The sequence below is a fragment of the Urocitellus parryii genome, chromosome 5 (assembly GCF_045843805.1).
Source record: "Urocitellus parryii isolate mUroPar1 chromosome 5, mUroPar1.hap1, whole genome shotgun sequence".
NCBI classification, from domain to species: domain Eukaryota; kingdom Metazoa; phylum Chordata; class Mammalia; order Rodentia; family Sciuridae; genus Urocitellus; species Urocitellus parryii.
Genome location: NC_135535.1, coordinates 37,818,682 through 37,834,887, shown reverse-complemented (window position 1 = coordinate 37,834,887; position 16,206 = coordinate 37,818,682). Strand labels below are relative to the sequence as shown.

Sequence of the window (16,206 nt, the reverse complement as noted above, 5' to 3'; positions counted from 1 at the left end):
TCTTAGCTGTGGAAGACAAGCTGATATGACTTGGTGATATATTGGCTGTAGAGATTAAAAAAAAGAAAAGTGGGGGAGGAATCAAGAGTGGTGAATCCTAGACATTTATGTCATTTACTAAGTTAGAAAAAAATTTAAGCAAAATGGGTTGATAAAAGATGAGAATAATTAACCTTTTTCACTTATATTATCACAAAATTTTTCTGCCTTTGGTTTCCAGTCCCACATTGTGAGAACCTTGGTCCTCTGTAGTGACCAGGTTTCTCTTCCCAGAGCCTCAGATATTCTTGGCATAATGTGTAGCACATATGTGGCTGGAGACCATATTCTAAAGGATGCTGTTTACCTGTTTCTTCTCTTTTCTGGGTGTGACCTGTTATGGTCCATGGAAGCCACCTACTCTAGGAACTTTGCAAAGATTCTACTTGTTTTGAATTCTGAAATGCATAGTAGCCAGACTTATTGAAAATAATTAATAGCACTTATTATATTACTTAAGAATATAGCCAGGCTGGAATTTCATATGCTGCAATTTAGATGTCATGTAAAACATAACTTTTTATTTTCTGTAGCATGTTCCCTATGTGTGTGTGTGTGTGTGTGTGTGTGTGTGTGTGTGTATGTGTGTGTGTTGTTTTTTGTTTGTTTTTGCCATAATGATGGGGGATGGTAAAGGTCCTTATTTGAGATAACTCATTCTTTTCTCTTTCTCCCTCTGGGCTTGGTTCAATCTCTCTTGGGTGTTTATTCAATCAATTCAAAGTCTTGCTCCCCGCTTGTACTTTTTATCTCATCTTTCAGAGGTATCCATTCTTAGTCTCTCTTCTCAAGATGGATTTTAGGTGCAACAGAAAGGAAAGGGAGTGAGGGAATTCTAGGCTTGTGAAGTTGTAATTCATCTAACTTGGCAATCTTGGGAATTATTCCAGTACTGACTTGTAGTCATAGTTTCTAGTTTTAAGGTTTTTATTTTCCTTTTTAACTTGGTTCAGCCTCAATGCTTGTCTTAGCCCCTGATTCTTCTGGAAAGTATGCTTTGACGGTCAGGTAGCTAGATATGTTCCACTGTGTCCTCTGTTCCAGTCAGCAGTGTGCAGGGGTTAGGAAAATTACTTCCACATACTTCTTCCATTCTCAGTCATCTGCTGGAGGAACTCTTAGGTCTGGAGAGTGCCATACTGAACAGAGCTTTCTAAAGGGTTTTCATTTTTTCTTTCACTGCTAAAAAGAAGCAGGACTCTCTTTACATTGAAGCAAACCCTCTATGCCCTGAGATTTCCCTCCCAAACCTATTTGGGTATTTTTATCATTCTACCCTCACCCTAAGATCCCAGGATACTCTAGTCTGACAAGTTTGCTATTTTCTGCTTCTTTCTTTGTAGTAAAAGGTGTTTTCTTTGACTTAACTGATAGAATTGTCCTTACTTTTTATATCAGGTCTTAAATATAAAACTCTGGGGTTTCAAATCATCTAGAGTTGTGCAAGTGGAATGTCAGAAACACTTATCTCTCAACAAAACTTGGGTTTGTTTATACACAAACACACATACCTGTGTACTTCAAGTTCTACTGTTCATTGTGATATTTAGAACATAAAACTAGCATTAAATAACTAAGGTAAATTGAATTATTACTTGTTGGATTGATGATGAATGAAGAGTATGTTTTAAGAGTTAGAGACTCAATATTGACTTTTTTGTCATTTCTGCCATAATTCCACTGTAGAATTCAAATAATGAATTCTACAGTGAAATTGATCACAAAAAGAAAAAAAACACAAAAGGAGACATATTTAAGAATATTATCTGAAACATATATAAATTATAATGAATTATATATTTTTAAGTATTTTTAAGTTTCCAACATCTTCTTACTAAAATACTTTTTGGCAGCTTTAGCCAATATTGCTAAGTGAATGGTCATAATTCTGGATTCTCTCATTAGTGATTACTAATACTCTTTTTGGGCTCTTGCCATAATCAATTTTATTGAGAAGATATGAAGCAGGTATTGATATAATGAACATGGATTTGAGTCAGTGAGATGGGATTAAATCTTGACTTCACTGCTCAATTATCTGTGTGTTTTCTGAAAATATGAATAAATAGTGGATGTCATAAATGGCAGGACCCCTGTTTCAAGGGTCCCTATTTCTCTTTTAGTTCTCATTTATAGTAGTTCAGTTGCTCTAATAATTACAAATTCTTCTAAGTATACTCTTCTGGGTGTTTTTTAAAGTGTGTTTTCAAAATAAAGGCTGTGTATTATATTTGTTATACTGGGTGACTCCTCTCTTTGTCATGAATATTTCTGTACAGAATAGCTCATGAGGGATCATGTGTAATTTATTTCCACTACTGTATGAGTCACATTTGGTTTATAGATGATGTGTTCAGAATTGGTTTTAATCCATTGCATTTAAAAATGATTTTGCCTTCTAAAGTTTGCTTTTGACATAACTTTGTTCATCTATCAAGATGGTAAAGTTGCATTTTTCCTCAGTGATTTCAATAAATTATGTTTTCAAGTGATGCACAGTCCTTTCATTCTGAGGGCAACCACTATTTAATAAATGTGTATTTATTAGAGTACTATAAATTTATTCTCTTATATTTTAAATTGAGGCATAGTGTTCTAGTAAACTAATATAAAGCTTATTCACCTACTATATTTTTAAATCAAGGTAGATTTGTTTAACAGTTTTGCTTTCATAAGTGTCAATAAAATTTAACAGTTTTTTCCAAAACTTCCACGTGAATGTCCCAAAAAATATTGCTAAAATATTGTGGAATGAAAGTGATGCTAAAAACTCTAGCTATATATGAATCTTGACTTTAAAATGTTTCTAATTTTTCTTAATAATAAGTATGAGAGAAAAAATTTGACTCAGTCAGTTTGACAAATGTTTGCTAACCTCCCTGTGGAGATGCAAAATATTAGAACCTTAACATGATTTAGACTTATTAAAGATAAAAAATGCCTATGTGAAATAACTAAAAAGTACTTGCTGAGAAATAGATTTGGAAGTAAAAATTATTCAGATGCAACTCTTTATTAAATATCACTGATCAAATAATTTCCTTCATAATATAAAAACTTACCATTGTACAGGACCTTTTATATGCTTTTAAAGTATTCCTGGTTCTGCTTCTTCTAGTTTCTAAAGATTATCACCTTATTAAAAATCATCTAATGGGTAGAGAATTTAGTAATAGGAATGGGAAGGGCCCATTTTAGATTTCCTGAATTGACCTCCCATTGTGGAATAAAGGTGGTAAAGATCAGTTAATGAGTTAGAGAGGGTCTCCCTGGAGGCAGCCTGTGAAGGATTGAAGGCAGGGTAACTTTTAGGAGGCTGATTATGGAACAGAATATGGCTAGGCTTGGGAGAGTGGGAGAAACAAAACCTAGGTAGATGGAGTCTCTAAGAGTACAAGAGTGCTTTGTAAAGATAAATGTGAGATTTCCAGTGGGATGATGAAAGCTGTGTCTCAGCTCTATCCTGCTAGTCATTTCTTTTTTTTTTTCATTAGAAAGTATGCAAAATATTTATTAAGGGCTTTCATTGCTATTTCATTTCATTTCTGCTAGTCATTTCTATGAATCACTCTGAAGCTTGGGTGCCAAGGTCACAAACAGACTATCCATGGGCCACCCATGCTACACTGGACTTACAAATAGCTCACAAATTCTAATTGTCAGCAGTTAAAAACCAGTCCATACCTAGTAAAACTCCAGGTTCCTTTTGTTTCTTATAAATATCAGTATACTTGTACAGTATTTACCACAGTGAAGATGACCTGGAGTTGAATAGTGGCTGCCCTTTTAGGTGGAGCATTTGCTCTGTTTTATCATAGCTCCTAGTATTCCCTGTGTAAATCTAAACTTGTTAGTCATTTATTTTACATGTCTGAATCTTGAGTTTTTAATCTCTTAATTTAGGGAGTTTGTTTATCATATTTGTAAAATGCACAAAACTGGACTAGATAGTGATTTCTTTGCATTCCAGCCTTGGGGAACAAAATGTCCCAGAGGGCTGAAGAAAAGTACTCAATCCAGTGTAGTAGTTACCATTTTAAAACAAGTGTTTCAAGATAGTTTAATGAATCTGACATTATTACCCTATATGCATATGATGACAAAACCTGTGTAATTCTACATCATGTACAACCGGAAGAATGAGAAGTTTATACTCCATTTATACATGATACATCAAAGTGCATTCTCTCTTCATGCATAACTAATTAAAACAAAATAAAAAAACAAATATTTTTCACACATATTTTCTTAGTTATATTTGCAAAAATACCATAAATGGAAGGTATTATCTCCATATTACCCCCATTTTACAGTTCTAGAAACTGAATCTTAGTGAGATTAAGGATTTACTAATGTTACAGAACTGAAGTTGACAGTCAGAAATCATACCCAGGTCTGTCTTACCCCCAAATCCTGCTTTTTCCATAGCATTTGGAATAAATATTATAATTGGCATTTGTTCTAGAAAATTGGCAGTATACTTATAAGATTAAGGAAGTCTTAATTTGGTAAAGACAGAATTGTAACAAGACTAAGCATATTGTATCAACTTATAAGTGATATTTCTATTAAAAAATCACTGGTTTGTTATTGGTCAGCATTGGGTAATGGACGCTACCTATTATGAGAGAATGAAAGTTATACTGTTTCAAATGTCAAACCAGTTGTATTACTTGTTACTACATTTGGATATGGAGAAGGCAGAGCTTGTTAAGGGAACAGGGATAAGGATAGTGGAAAAACTTGGGGTTAAGACATTTGAAGAAATAGTAAAAGAATGAGAATAGAGCAATATTAATAGCAGTCATGTTTCTTTTTAGTTTTGATTACTGGACACATCCTAAATTGGCTTAAGAAAAAGCAAATTCATTGATACATGTAACTGAAATGGCGGGGGATATACTAGATGGATATAGGAACTCAATAATATCAGGAAAAGTGGGAAAAAATGAAGTTTTAGAGGTGGACAGGCCAAATATATGGAGTTCTGAGGCCAGAATGAGTAATTTGGATTTTACTGAGAGTATAATCAAATGGCCTTGGGATGTTTTCTCCAGAGATGTGATGTTTAGGTGCAAGGTTTAAATGAAAAATTAAAATCCTGTATAGTACTAAGAATCATTTAACATTTCTCTCCCCCCAGTTTACGTGTGTGTGTGTGTGTGTGTGTGTGTGTGTGTGTGTGTGTGTTTCTATTTTTTGGCTCTATTTTTAAGAATTCAGTTTGTCACTGAGTTATTTCAGTTACTTCCTTCTTACATAATATGAATAGTACAAAAAATGAATATACTACTGGCATTACTCTAATAAAGACCTGAATCCTGAAAGAGCTTACTTTTCTTTCTATAATTCTCAACCCATTCGTATTTTCTTGTTTAATAAGGACCCATCAGTTACGTGGTAAGCACTAGGGGAATAGGGACTAAACCTTATCATTAGTTACTGGTTCATTGTCTGGCATATAGGAAGTATTCAATACAATTTCTAAAGCAGAGTATGAAGAATCTGGAGAAGAGATCATGTGGGTGCACATCCTAATGTTTGGGTCAATATTATTTTAAGTTTCTTAGTACTTTGGATTTCCATAGTTATATGTTTCATCCTGTGTATGCTTTCTCTGATGTATTGATACCCACAGGAGAATCAAAAGTTATGGAGAGAGGGTGTGAAATAGAATCCAGAACTGCCAATTTAGGGCATCGGGGTGTTTATATAATTATTGATTATAGGGAGGCTAACTTCGAGAATGAAGGATTTTAGTTGGATGAAACTAGGCTGAAGAACTAGTTTCATACTTTGGAATTCAAAACTTTTTTAATACTCAACTGGATTTATGATTCCAAATATGATTTGTGTGATTTCTGTGTAGAGATACAGAAAGAGAATTGGAAAGCAATAAAAATTTTCTCCCAAAGTATAAAGTTAAATAAAGGTGATTTCACAGAAAGTAATGATCAAATGCATTCTAGTGATGGCTTTCTATAGCTTCTGCTTGCTTGAAGGCTAGAATCATAATTGAATCTAGAAGTTTGCCTATTCCTCAGCTTTTTTTTATAACCAAAGTTTCCAGTGTTTTGCAGTAATTGAAAAGCAGATGGTTTGAAATTGTATTCTTTGGTAAGGACCAGGAATAACAATAATTTAAATTTTAGGTTAATACAAAATCCACATGTTTATATTTTAAAGCAAGGATTAAGGTTGATATCATTTAACTAAATTATAGAGTCCTAAGCAGGACTGTCTTTGAGAAATGAAACCTTGTTATGAGAAATTAATTTTGTGATAAGGTATTTGTTACTACTGAATAAAAAAAGAAAGAAAATGACTATAAATAAGTTGAGAGAGCACTGATTTACAAAAAACAACAAAAAAATGACCACCTGGATGGCATATTTTTTTCAATTTTCCATATTTGTGATTATAATTTAGAAAGCTTTTATTAGCAGACAATCCACCACTGATTGTATTTTAAGATTTATTACACATTAAGTGTTGGGCATGACCTTGGCTTTTTAGAGATTTTTTAAAAAACATTTCTACTGTATTTGGCAAATTTAAGGAGGAAAATATGTCTTTCTTATTTCTTGATTTCATTCATAAGATTAATTTTATATTACATTTATTGAACCCATAACCTAATTTCTCAATAGAAAAGTGTTTTGAGATCTATTTGCACTATTTAAACCCTGCTAAATGATTGTCAAACTTCTATAGATTTAAATACAATTTAGGTCAAAATTATTTACTCATCATTATACTATACCATTATAGTTATTGTTTAATAAAAGTGAGTCTTCTTCCTCATAAAAATTGTATTCATTAGTTAGTACACAATGCTTTAAAGTATCAAATATGATGCTTTGGTATCCATTTGTACAAGAGTGGATACTTTGGTATCCATTTGTACAATCAGAGAAGAAAAGACCAATAATTACCTGCTTGTCATTAATAATCACATTTAAGTTATAAATTCCATATGAAATTAAATTATATTGAAATTAAAAATTTACAAAAGGAGAAAGTAAAATTAATACATGGCTTTTAAACTATAATAAAAAATAATAAATATAATAATAATGAGAGAAAGTAATTGGGGTAATTGATCCAGAGAAACAAGGAAAAGCACAAGTTAATGTTATTCATGAAGAAGTCAACATAACTACAGCTACTTAAAAATGAAAAGATAATAGGCTATTTTGAACAACTTAAAAAAAAGTTTCAAACTTGAGTAAAATCACAAAATCCTAGTGAGTTATAACTTACAACTTTCAAAGGAATGGAAAACCTGGATGCATATGAACTTCAGAAAAGCAGTGGTAATTAATAACTCTATATTAATCCAATAGCTCACTTTCTGACATCCTTAACATAAATTTCTGAGCCCAGTGGGGATGACATCCTTTAACTGTGACTGTAAACCTTTCAAACCAGAGGCAGAGTCTTTTTCACCTTCATATTCCCATCATAGACTATGGTACATATATTACAGTCTCTCAATAAAAATTCATTCACTAATTAAATAGGATATAATACTCACTCCATCTTGCTTTTTCCATCCTTACTGAACTTTGAGAGCCTCTGAAATTCATTTTACTTGGTTTTGATGAGCTTTTCCTCTTGCTTTCCTTAGAATTTGTCCCAAATTATTTTCTCTATCCTCCAGCCCCTCTTACCTCTTTGATAGCAGGTAACTCAACTTCCGTTCTGCACTGAAAATGAAGGTGGCTATCTCAAACTTTATTGCCCCAACAACTTGCTCTCCAAACCTATCAACTCATGTACATCCTTAACCTTTGCCTCCATTCTCAGGTGATAAAATCTCTCTACAATCTCTTTTTATGTATTTTGGATCCTTATTCCTTGTCTCTAAGTTTTTGGAACCTTCCATACCTGGCTAATTTGGGGCCGTTGAATACATTATTACTAACACTGATATTACCAAGCAGTGATAAGTAATTATCATTCTAGAATAAGGTGTAACATGAAAGAGCGGTTTCATTATAGGGCATGAAAATTAGTGAATCACTGATTCATATGAGGAAGAAAATCATTCGATAGAGTTCAGTAATTGAATGCTGATGTTCTTTGTTCTTTATATATATATATATATATATATCATATAAATGTGTGTATGTAGATATATATATATATCTTTATTTTATTTATATATTTTTTGTGTGGTGCTGAAGATTGAACCCAGGACCTTGCATGTGCTAGCCGAGTGCTCTACCTCTGAGCCACAACACCAGCCCTGAATGTTGATATTCCTTACTTTGGAGATCAGTATTTAGTGAGTGAAAAGATTAAAATAGAATGTTTAGATAATGTTTAGATAAAGGCAGAAAATTTAAAAAAATAAATTCATAGAAACATACAAGAATGGATATCATCAAGTTAGATTACCTCCATGAAACAAAATATTAAATGATGAATTATAATTAAGATGATGCCCTTTCAAAGAGTCTCAAACCTTGTATAGGAAACCACACATATTCATACTTTAGCAATGGGGAAATTTGTTTGTCTTCCATTGGCTTGGATATTCAAGATTCCTTCCTAGACAGTTGTTACTTATCATGGTAACTATCAGAAATGAACAAAGAAATTGATAAAGCAAAGAAATTGCTCTTATTCTCCACTTTTCCTTTTTGACCTAGATGTCAAATGTGGTTGCCTTTTTGAGGAAAAAAGATGTTAAGTAGTAAATAACTTCATCTCAAAGACTAAATTTTTTCCCAGCATAAGATATTTTCTTGGTGTGAGACATTTTCTTCTATGAGTGAAGATAAAAAACAAAAACAACAAAAAAATCTTTTTATATTTATTCAAAATAATGTCAAAGTAATCCAAATTAAATTTCCAAGTTATAAGAATAGTCTTTGAGGTTTAATATTAGATCAGTAAAATGATGGCAATGAAGCCTGCCCTTAATTTTTTCTTAGTATTAACATTTATTAAAAAGTGAAATATTTTATGAAATTAAGTATTGTATAACATTTATATTCCTTTCATTTTCACACAGTCTGTGACTAAGAGTTAAAATCACTTTGTCAGTTGGGCCTTCTCGCTTCCTCCCCCACTCAGCTACCTGTTCTACTCTCAGGCTTTGCAGGCTCTTTCCCCAGTGAGCAGCTTACTGTATCCTGGGGTGTGCCTTAGTCTTCTCTTCTCTACTTTGATCTTAACTGATTTCTTTGATTATTGTTCCCCCCCCCCCTCCTCCTCCTCCTCCTCCTCCTCCTCTTCTTCATCTTCTTCTTCTTCTTCTTCTTCTTCTTCTTCTTCTTCTTCTTCTTCTTCTTCTTCTTCTTCTTCTCTCTCTCTCTCTCTTTATTTTTTGCTTTTGCTACTTTTGCCAGGCACAAAGTAGATTTAAACAAGTTTTATTGAATATAGAGTTCACAATATCATCTCTAATTTCACAGGGAGCGGAGAAGAAGTCATCTATGTTTAGCACTGGCTAAAGATTGGTCCTCCCTAATTCAGACATATACTCTTCTCCTTTTAAAATACTTCAATAGAAGACAGCAAAGAGAATGTTTGAATAGATATTTTTTAAATGGAACCACAAATGATCAATAGACATATAAGAAGACATTTCATTTGACTCATAGTCAGGGATGTGCAAACTAAAATTTTTGTCAATTAGATCTGCAGAAATTATGAAGAATTTGCCAAAATATGTATTCTCATATGTTATTGGTGTGACTCTAAATAATAATTTAAAGTTTGGAATGATGATCATTTTGGAACAATAATCATTAATATAAAGGATGTATCAGTCCATATGACTTAACAATCACACAACTTAACAAGCAGAAGTGAAGTTACTATTGTGAAAAGTATTTATTGAAGGATGCCTACTGCAGCATTGTCAGTAATAGCTAAAGAAATAAAGAGAAACCTCCTAAAAGTTAATTCTTAGAAGAAAGACTGGAAAACTATAATACCCCCAAATTATGTAGTTATAAAAACATAATGATTTGGATTTCTTATTAACATAAGAGAAAGAAAATCAAGGTTCAGAACATACATTTTTATATATGAAAATAAAGCATGATGAAGGAACATATGAAAGTTCTTTTCTAATATTTTAAGTCAATTAAGAACAAAACAGATTTTAAAACTAATCAGCTAATCCCAAGAGTACAGCTCAACACAGCAGTGTTTCAGCTCGGTTTCTTATGTGTGGGAGGGAGTGAACCCTCTCTGCTGTTGAACTGCTCCCTCGTTGGCTCCTTAGAGAGTGGAGATCTCATGCCTTAGACTACAGGTTTCTGTGTTACCACCATTGGGGCAACAGATACTCAGAACAAGGAGAATGGAGAGGGAGCCTCAGTGACAGTTCACTTGTCTCTTCTTTTCCCTTCCCCTTAGTTCTCAGTTTTATGACAGAACATTTCATGCAAGCCAAAGATATATACTGAATTATTTCATTGAAAGTTTATTTATGCTCAAATCTTCTTCTAACTCATTTATTAGAATACCAATCACAATCCTAAAATTTAAAAAAAATCCAAACTTATAAGGCATTAGTATCTGAAAACTTTTTGCTAGGTGTTAAGGTCTGTAAACAAGTCAAGATGGCGCCTGGCATTTTGCCAGAGGGTGTGGTTTGTGAAGTAATGCCAGTGAGCCATTAAGTGTGGAGATTCCTTATTGGTTGACTGCTGTATCTAGTTTATGTTAATTAAGATAAGCTGTGTGTAATGTATATATACCCCTCCTGTCCTACAATAAATGGCTCCCACTCCTGCTGTATCAATGTACACAAGTTGTTCATCACCCCCCCCTCGCCTGCCCGCCCCCCCTCCCCCTCCCCCTCCCCCTCCCCATTATTTTGCTGCAGCCAGACTGCAGCAGCTAGGACTATCTTATCTCTTATGGCAAACCAGAACAGATGTATAAAGTATATCGATTTATGTCTACTGAAATAAATTATTGAGTTTCTTATAAGGAAAATTTATTGAGACTATCTTCTTGTTACTATAATATCTAAACACTTGAGACAAAGTTTATTTTAATGTGCATTTTCTAAGCAATTTTTTGATTCTGCCTTATCTACAGAACAAAATTTGGGTTTTTTTTTTATGGTAGCCAGATACTTATCTGTAATATTTTGCTGTGAAGAATCAGGGCAAGAAGATACTGAGGTAAGGTGCATTGTAAAATATGCTTGAAGAGTAATTTCAAAATAGACATAAGGCAATTAGATTACTTTAGCTAACACCATAGCTTTAAAGATCTGAATTGGATTAGCTCTTCTGCAGTATTCTGATGACTGTGACCTATGAACAACAGCAGTGCAGAATTGGGTCAAGTTTCCATGACAAGGCATCTTTTTCTGAAACTAACAACTACAGCATTAAGAATTTTAAAAGCTCCTCTTCTGTGATCTCAATGAAGTCAAAGCAAGCTCTCCCTACTGCTTTTGGAAGAGAGTGTCTAATGAAACTGTTTCAAATTGCTGAATGGCCTGGCTAATCCCACCTGTCTCCAGTTGTAGACTCTGAATCCAAGATTTTTCTCACCATGCTAAGCTATCTATTTTACAGATAACAATACTTGTATTTGGAGTAAATTGGCAAGTCTGCAATAGTAAAACCATGGTTGAAGTGTTATCTCTTGGTGGTTACCCTTATTTCATGTAAAATCTATTATTCCTCTTAAGGATTTCCATATTTAGATATTTAAGGAGTAAAGAAAGAGTGTTTTCTGTTTAGAAGGGATATCCAGTTACTTTTTGGGTACCTTGTGTTTCCAGAAAAGAAAAATATGAGATTATATGATACATTCTTTTTCAGTGATATTGATAATATTCCCTTGTTGAAATTCTATAATATTTTATTGTTCTAAAACGTGTATTTCTTTTTCAGATGCACATTTTTAGCACAACTATATACATGTTCATTCCTTGTTTTTAATAGTAATCTGTGTTCAATTCAAAACTCTAGAAACTGAGCGAATGTGACTAAAATAAACTAGTTGTAGTGCTAAATAACTTGCAGCACTTCATTCTTTTGGGGGACTTTTTGGTACTTACTTGGAGAGTTTTTCGTTCATATTGATTTGACTTATTTTCTTTTCTGACATGCCATTTTTAAATACCTATAAGATTTTGATTGAGTCAGAGATGTGAACTGTTTTATTCTTTCCTGTATGATATACATATGTTGTTTTCAATATCATTTCTATTAAATAAGTAAAGGAGAGCCCATAGACTTGCTATTTTAGATACTACCAAACTGTATTTACGATTTTTTGATTGAAGTTAATGCCATTTTTATACAATATATGAAAGATGGCTTTGTTTGACAATCAGTTATATAAGTAAGATTTTGCTGACATTTAAAAAGAATAAATATTTGAACAAGTAAACCATTAGTATAAAAGGGGATGCTGTAATTACTTTGAATACACAGTATTCCTAGAGACCCATTAAAATTGGCCCAAACTGTAATTATGAACATGTTATTAACACTTGATTGAATTACTAAATGTACTTGAAAGCAAATGAAGTTAATTCACTAAAATATTCTGAAATTCACTATTTTTAGTATCTTAGGATAAGTGAAATCGTTATCCTATTAATTTAGATTAATACATTTCTATATATAAATGCTACTTACGTTTGAAATACTTGTGCTTAAAAAGTAGATGGAAATTTTTAATTTAAAAGCCAATTATGCAGATAATATTCTTTTTTCTCTCTAAGGGATATATCATCATTAAAAACCATTAATGTAACTGGAACGTCATTAGAGTTTTCAGATTTGGACTATAATGTTGAATACAGTGCCTATGTAACAGCTAGCACTAGATTTGGTGATGGAAAAACAAGAAGCAATATCATTAACTTTCGAACACCAGAGGGAGGTGAGTTCTTATGAACAGAAGCCAATTTTAAGAATATTGTGCTTAGAAAAGCATTCAGTATCAAAATATTTGAGTGATAAATGCATATTATTGTCACCATCATCATCTTTTCCTACTTCTCTTCTTCTTTCTCTTTCTCATTTTTCTCTCCCTCTCTCTCTTTTACTTTCGTGGACCCTAGAATGGAACCCAGGGCCTTGCCTCCTAGAAAAACACTGTACCACTGAGGTCCATCTTCAGTTCTAATATCCATTTTCAAAATTGCATCTACTTCCTAGTTGTGTGATGTTGGAAAGCTTAATCAATCTTTGCCTCAATTTCCCACCTATAATGTAGAAGCAATATCATATCTACTCATATGGTCCTTATGAGGATTAAATAAATTTATGTTTGTGAGTGCACTCAACACAACACTTACATGACACATAATAAACATTTGTTTATTATTTGTGATTGTTAAATGGAAGAAAATAAAATGCATGAAGTCAGCTCTCTACCTCTGACCTTTATTATTCAATTTCACAATTCTAAACTAGATAGGTATTTTATTTTATGTTTTTTCTATTGGAAACTTGTTATTATGTTGCTTTGAAATCTAGAGTAGTCAGCAAGATTTAGAGCCAGGGAACTTTTTTTTTGGGGGGGTGGGGATTCTGGGGATTGAACTGAGTGTACTCAACCATTGAGTACCATCCCCAGCCCTATTTTGTATTTTTTATTTAGAGACAGAGTCTCCTCACTGAGTTGCTTAGTGCCTTGCTTTTTGCTGAGGCTGGCTTTGAACTTGTGATCCTCCTGTCTCAGCCTCCTGAGCTGCTGACATTACAGGCATTACATGGCTCCTGGCCCCCAGGGTAGTATAGTATGAAATCCGTCTGTCCTCCACTTGAATATTGGTATGGTAGACTGTTCCAATGATTCTTAATGTGGTAGGATGAGTCAGGGTGTCTTCTGGATTTCACTTCTGACATCTAAATAGGTAATATATTAAGTTGTTTTAAAAAAATAATTCTCATTTCTTTAGCTTAACAAGTGTGGGAAAATTCAGGTATTTCAGACACTACTAGAGGCCACAAGTACAGGGTTTTTGTTGTTGTTGTTGTTCAATTATTTGTTTTACAGCACCCAGTGATCCTCCCAGAGATGTTCATTATGTAAATCTCAGTTCTTCATCAATAATTCTCTTTTGGACACCTCCTTCAAAGCCTAATGGGATTATACAATATTATTCTGTTTATTATAGAAATACTTCAGGTACTTTTATTCAGGTAAGAACTGAATTTTCTCTTACTACATTCTTTAGTTATGTTGTTAATGAAGACATGCTGTGGTAAAGAAATTTACTTATTTTACATTCATAATTGTGCACAGACATATTTTATAAAACTCCCACCAATGGAAAAATGTGGTGGAGAATGTATTAGATGCATTTCAACACCCCTCCATGTCTATATCAGTTTTAAGTGTATTTAAATAACAATGAAGATGCCACCTATTTAAAATGCTATATGTATAGATGGCCCTCAATTATACTTCCTCCAAGAACTGTTCTTAGTGTTGATGTTTTGTATTTATTCTGTTATTTTCATAGCTAAAAACACATTTTCACTTTGTTTGTTTACATATGAATCGTTTTAGGGTTTGGATATGTTTGTGTTTTTCTTCATTTAAAAATTTTTGATTATGGTCAAGATCTTATAGTTATTATAATATTATTATTGCTTAAAGTCAGATATGATGAAGATCCTAGGAATGTGATTATTTTAAATTTGTGGTGTTAAGGTTCTAGGCTTGCACTGTTTGTAGTGGGCACTTTATGGGATGTATATGATGATAGTCATGGTAGCCCAAATTCATTTAATTTAGAAAAATATTTTCAATTTTTTTTCACAGAATTATAGTATTTATCCAGATTAATTTTTCACAGAACTTTGTAAAGGACAAAATTGGAGTTGTTGTGTTTGAATCAAAGGTGGGAAGAGTTAGAAGATAATTTTGAAAATAGAAGAAATTCTGCCATTTATAGAGTATTTACTTTACTAAGAAATTATTGCCTGTGTGTTGATTGTGATTGTGGCAAGTCTTTGTATCTTTTTAAGTAGCAGGAGAGTAGAGATAGAACTTTGTAATTCTGAGTTGTCTAATCCTGTTTGTGCCTGACAATCCAAGATTAGTCCTAGAGTCAGTGCTTGTGAGTGACAACCTCTGGGATTAGGCAAGGCTTGCTTTAGTGCCACTGTGATGCATTGCAGGCTGATGAATAGGTAAGGGCAGAACTTTGCAAACCATCTCACGACTAGTCCAGAAGAGTGAAAAAATGAGTCCAGAGGCTGGTTCAGTGTTTGCAATCTGCCCTCTAAACCTGGGGGTTGTACAACTACTTAAAACGTCATGCCAAAATGAAAACTACTTTTTAAAGACATGCAGATATAGAAATAGATTTAATTGTACAAATTTTAAAAACAAATTCCTTAAGAGCAGAAAGAAAAGGAAGGGTCCAGTTTTATTCTCTGTTTTACATCAAGTAGTTTTTATCATTTCTTTTTGTTCTGCTCTGTTTATGAAAGAAAAAATGGAGATTAGTGAGGCAGTTTTTCACCACAGTATTGTATACAATTTTAACAATATTCATTATATCATAAAAGGCATTCAAATTGCAATTTTTCTTCTTTCATACATTTAACAAGCATTGCAAAATGGTTTCTATAGTTCTACATCTTAGCCATGTTTGCCTCTTACAATTTGCTTACAGTTTAAACATGATTATATTTGATTCTCTTTGTCCACATCTAAATAATCAAGTATAAACATCCAACTATGGTTTCAACATCCTTTTCTAAACCTATATATTCAAACTTGGTATATAATATGATCCCATTTGCAATTCATTTGTCTTAGAACATGTTATCTTTTAAGTAATCTTAAGAATGCTTTTAAGTGTGACAGCTGCAAAAGGGCACAGGCTAATGATGTTAAAGCTCTTGAGAAGTATAGTCTCATATTGCTTCAAGTTCATTCCTGCTTTAAAGTATTCCTAAGGTTATTGTTAAAAATAGCATCAACATCTTTGCTACCTGATTTTCTATTTGGGGTCTGTAGAAGAACTCCTCATAGCAAGAATTGTATAGCTGAATAGGTTTATAGCTTTTTCCTTGTTCTTTCTTCTCTTCTTTCCCCTCCCCACAGAATTTGTAGAATACCTCATGCTGAGTAAGTCATATTAACTCCTATTGCAGGTATCTGCTACTTTTCTTATTTCCCTTACATTGTAGCAATACTTTGAAGAAAAGA

General features: G+C 32.9%; 1 protein-coding gene across 1 annotated transcript in view; it reads left to right on the top strand.

The window, feature by feature from the left end:
- Positions 1 to 16,206, top strand: part of Ptprq (protein tyrosine phosphatase receptor type Q) — a 196,730-nt gene that overhangs the window by 49,117 nt on the left and 131,407 nt on the right. The window contains exons 18-19 of the mRNA XM_026391416.2: positions 12,755 to 12,915; positions 14,038 to 14,183. Coding sequence (XP_026247201.2) covers positions 12,755 to 12,915; positions 14,038 to 14,183 — 307 coding nt within the window. The remainder of the gene's footprint in view (positions 1 to 12,754; positions 12,916 to 14,037; positions 14,184 to 16,206) is intronic.